The sequence below is a fragment of the Lycium barbarum genome, chromosome 2 (genome assembly GCF_019175385.1).
Source record: "Lycium barbarum isolate Lr01 chromosome 2, ASM1917538v2, whole genome shotgun sequence".
NCBI classification, from domain to species: domain Eukaryota; kingdom Viridiplantae; phylum Streptophyta; class Magnoliopsida; order Solanales; family Solanaceae; genus Lycium; species Lycium barbarum.
The window spans coordinates 4450523-4455845 of NC_083338.1; the positions used below are offsets into that span (position 1 = coordinate 4450523).

A 5323-nucleotide genomic window follows, 5' to 3' on the forward strand; every position below is an offset into this window, starting at 1 on the left:
GGAGGGAGGAGCCGATACTCAAGCTCAACTCTTGCTACCTTTTGATTAAAAAAATCATAACTTTTTATAGAGAGCTCTGATTAACTAACAATTTGAAACATTAAAACTACACCTCATGAATTGCAATTTTCATAATTAAACCCTAGGTATTTATTGTCTACAAGGTAAACACCACACTGGTGCTCACTAGTGCATTGTCTTACCATAAGAAGTCAGATAGCGATATATTTCGTGACAAGTTCCGCGTGGCATTTTCTTGGAAATTCTCCTATGTCACAACAAAAAGACAATATAAAATAGAAAATAGTACTCCCTCTGTTTCAATTTGTTTAAACCTATTTCCTTTTTAGTTCGTGCCAAAATGAATGACCTCTTTCCTAATTTGGAAACAAATTCACTTTATGAATGATTTACAGCCACACAAATTTTCAAAGCTTATTTTGAACCACAAGTTTCAAAAGTCTTCCCTCTTTTTTAAATGTCGTGCCCAGTCAAATGGGTTCATATAAATTGAACCGGAGGGAGTATAATTTATTCTAATAGTACGTAGACCACGAGAAAGAGAGTCAAATAAGTAGTGCGAAGGAACTCAGAGACTTTCTTAAATAATGGAAGATCACTTTCCGTGTGAAAATATGAATATTGGTGGTTAGTTAAGAATATAAGTACATGAATAAGTGTATTAATGTATACTACATGCCTTCGGAAAATAAATAATAAATGAAGAAAACCCTAAATCACATAAAATTAAATAGTAGTAGTATATTATCTTTTTTTGGCTCCGTTTTATTTCTTATTTCCCTATTTTTTTTCCTTTTTCATTAGAGCGATATACAGAAATAAAATCAATGGGCAGGGATACCAAAAATCATTAAAGAAAAAAAAAAAGTGTCTTGATGAATATATAGCAACGAACAAAAGTTGAAGATGGATATGAACATTAAATTCATGGACTATTTTGTCCATTTTTTTCTATTTTTCTGGAAAGAATAAATTATGTACACAAAAATCAATCCACTGTATTTTTTCTTCTTGTGTTTACTATTTCTATCTAACAAGTGTTTGCTCTTTTGAGCCTAATTAAAATGGATACGAAGATAATAAATTCATAGGTATACAAGGAGAACTCCTCCATGCCTTCGCATGAAATTTGAGAATTTCTCTAGCTCTATCCTTAGCCTTACTTCCACAATCAACTTGAAGCACCAAACAAAGCTTTGCCACCACACCCAAACTCAACATCTCTTGAACAACACTTGGTGTTGCTGAAAACTTTGAGATTGAATGCAAAATCTTGATAGCCCTTTCACTCCCTACTTTAGAAACCCTAAGGATTTTCTTGGAAACAATGGCTAATCCTCCGGCATGCTTCAATAGTTCAGCTCTCCCTTCGGCACTTTGACAAATTTGATCCAGCAAAATTAACATCAATTCACAAGCCCTTTTCTCCGATGAATCGAGTAGAAGATCCACTAAAACCCTAACAGCTCCTGCCTCAGCTGCTTTCACTTTGTTCCTCCCAAACGGACACGTATGCACTAGCACTTGCAATGATGCTTTAGTCGCCTTTTGAGAGATCTCATCCCTCAAGACTTGAACCACTTGGATGAAGAATTCTTGCTTCAAGCTAAAAATTAGAGTTGGTGTGGATGCTTCGAACATGTCTTTCATGAGCATAACCGCGTAAGCCCTAGACTCGTAGCTCCCTCGTTGCATGGCACGTGTCAATGACGCGATGAACTCGCTGCTTCCACTTGTGATGAGTGACCTCAATCCATGTTCGGATAATTTGAGTTGGTAAAGGATGCTTAGTGCTTCGTCTTGAGTACTCGAAAGACCCTCTTCGTCTGATACTTCATTCGTATTATTTATAATAGAAGCCAAAAACTCTGCTGCTCCCGCGGATTCCATGCAGCGTTTGTTAGCGTCGTTCTCAGAGGCGATGGATTTTAGGGTGTTGAGGGATTTCATTTGCATTTTAGATGATTTCGCTTCTTTGAGGAGCTTTATGATCTGGAGTTTGCTGACCGGAGGCCTCGGTGTAGGGAACCTTGCGTTGAGAGTGCACCACGATTGGATTAATCGTCGGAGAGTGACGTTTGGGGTCATCTCTATGCCTGTGAGGGACTGTTTGGTGGCCGGGCAAGTATTATTCTTGTTGGAAAATATCCATTTTTCGATGTTTTCTCGATCATATGTTATTCCGGTTGAGATCGTAACTGGGTCTTTCATCATCTCTAGAGAAATTGGACAAATAAAATAAGGGGGTACTTGAATTTCTTCCATTTGTTTATTTTGGGGAACTTCAAGATTCAAAGAAGGAGAATCCAAGAAAGTTGCAAATATATATATGAGAAACAACCAGTAGTCTCTTTTAAGTAGATGAAGAATTAGTTGAAGCTTTGTTGAGACTTACAGAGAAGATAAGTAGTGAATTGGTTTGAAGAATGAGAGGGTTTGGTTCTGGTTTTATATAGGAGTGGGAGAAAGAGATTTTTAAAGTCAAAACACGTTAAATTTAAGTAGGACAAAGACCTTTCCAAGGGTGTGTTTTATAATTTAATATACTTTTAAGAGCTCGAGGAAATAATCCATAAATTACATTGGCCAACTGGCCACGTGCATGTACGTAGGAAAAAGAGAACACATTTTGACTAAAAAATTAAAATACATATTCAGTTTTCTTCTATGTATAATAACTCGTGTTTTATTAGTGTGAGAAAGCGACACTTGCCGACAAAGACACCTACTCTCATCTGTGTAATGTAATTTAATTGAGCATGAAGCTTGAAAAAATAATTTATATGATAGATTTCATTCATTTAATTTAGGTGAATATAAAAATAGGTTATTTAAGCTAAATGAGAAATGCAAAATCAAACTATTTCAAATAACAAAAAGTATATTTCAATAAAAATAGTATCACATAAAACGATTTCCTAGGGGATTTTCTTTTTGGCCTCAATTCTTTACCTTGTTGACCTTACCAATTCTGTTGCTTCGTTTCTTATTCTTCCTCCTCCTTCTTCTTCTTCTTTATTTATTATAATTTTTTTTTACTATTTTTTATTTTTGAGTAGTGAGAATTCGCATGATTTTGCACTTGGCAGTTAAGACTCGGTTGTAATTGAAATTTTCTTTTGAATACTCAGAATTTTGCTGAATTTTTCAAAAAGGTTATTTTATTTCATGTTGCACTTGGCAGTTAGGAACCTGTTATAATTGAATTATTCTATGTGAAGTTTAAGCTTAAGGTATAAAAAGATCATCTTACTAAGCTAGACGAATGCATTTTTCTCTCAGTTTAAAGTTTTCTTCTTCTTTTTTTCTTTTTTCAAATGTGAATATGTAAACAAAAAATTAATTGTCCTTTATTTTATAAAATTTAAATTGCTTACATTTTCGGATTCGAAACCGAAAATTTGGCTTTCTGCTCATTTGAATTTTTGAGCAATTCACATATAGTTAAATTACTTTTATGTAACAAAAATTAGTACTGTAACTTAAAATTATAGTAGGACAACTAAATATATTCAGATATTTTTTTTAATTAAAACCAGTTACTCATACTTTCATCTCCCGTAACAATAGAGGGTTAAGTTGTCACCCCAACCTTATATAACGCTAATATCCAAAAAAGAGAATACATATAGGAGGGTGACATGAAATCTTACCGACACACCTCCACTAACATGAGTATAGCCTCCTAGCATTATTTACTTGATCAGCTAGCCAAAGTCAAAATAGATGTACTAGGTACTTCTTCGTATCAAATTATTTATCGCTTTTTCGTTTTACACTTCCCTAACAAAAAATTAATTAGGATGGGTATTTGACCTAGTTTACTGTTATTTATGTCTAAATTATAATTTATCTTCATTAAATGTTTACTCTATGTATGTGTCATCATTATTAATGACAAAATTATACTAAAGGAAAAATAGAGAAAAAGTAATTAATTATACCTTGAACTTCTAAAACGACAAATAATTTGAGGCAACTATATTTAGTAATCACGACAAATAATTTGAGACAGAGGGAAATAGTAAATAAGCAAGGTTTCTGATGGTAGCAAACTACAGAGAGTACCTATAACGAAGGGTGGGAAAATCAAGCCATAAGATTATGATCAGTCCAACCCGATGAGGTTTGAGCGGGTTAATTTTTGTTAACCCATCCCATTTTGATCTGTTTAATTCAGCTATTTAAAAACTAGGCTAATATTCACCCAAATTGATACATGAGAAATTGTCTACATACTTTTAAAAATGATATTTTCTTATTTGATATGTTATATATAGCCATAAGATAAGGAAAAAAGTTATATTAAGTACTTAACCAATTATGAGCCCGTTTGGATTGGCTTATAAGTTGGCTTATAAGCTGTTTTCAGCTTTTTTGAGTGTTTGACTAGCCAGCTTAAAGTCATTTTATGCTTAAAATAAGTTCAAAAAAATAATTGGACCCATTTGACTTAGTTTATCTAAAGCAGCTTATAAGCTGAAAACAGCTTATAAGCCAAAAAAAATAAGTTGGACTACCCCAACTTATTTTTTTCAGCTTATAAGCTGCAAACAGCTTTAAGCTGTAAGCCAATCCAAACGGGCTCTATAAGAAAACAAATAAAGAACTTAAAACTTAGTAAGAGTTAGGTATGCTGAGTTATGACCTTGTTTTTAGCCCATTTCAGTCTAAGTAACATTTGAGCGTCATTGATTTGCCTAATTATTAACTCAACCCATTTTAACACTCTCAATTTTAGCCTAATCTGCCTATTTGACATCCCTACTCATAAGTATATATGAGAACACAAAGTACTCTTCAGTCTTCACTGAAACGACAGCTCCTAAAATGTTGGTCATCCATAAGAAAGCTTTTAAGGATCAGCATATGATTCATCTAATAACATGAATTCTAGCCTTCTATTTCCTAATTCTAGCCCAATATGATCCATCCTCATCTAAGTTGTTTTTTTAGAGTTATTCACTAGGAGGAGCAAAAACAAATTATTAGTATAATGGTCCTCTTTCCTATCATATTTTTGTCCTTTTTGGTTGAAAGGCTTAGATTTTTCTTTCCCCCATCCAGTGTCCGGTACCTGCATTGGAGCTCGACTATGAAGCGCTCATTTTCCATACCCAGGACTCGAACTCTAGGCCTCTGGTTAAGGGAGGAGCAGTCGCATCCGTTGCATCACATCCTCCGGTGGTGAAAGGGGTTAGATTTATCTCTGTATTGAAAATTACTCCCAAAATTGCCAAAATGGTCTAAGTAAAAAGGAACACATAGTATATGTCCAAGTCAAATTATCTAATAATGATGT

General features: G+C 33.9%; 1 protein-coding gene across 1 annotated transcript; it reads right to left on the reverse strand.

The window, feature by feature from the left end:
- Window positions 1–1020: 1020 nt before the first annotated feature.
- On the reverse strand, window positions 1021–2437 carry LOC132625925 (E3 ubiquitin-protein ligase PUB23-like). Its single transcript, XM_060340578.1, has one exon. The coding sequence runs from the start codon at window positions 2284–2286 to the stop codon at window positions 1081–1083; it is 1206 nt and encodes a 401-aa protein (XP_060196561.1). The 5' UTR covers window positions 2287–2437; the 3' UTR covers window positions 1021–1080.
- Between the last annotated feature and the right edge of the window lie 2886 nt (window positions 2438–5323).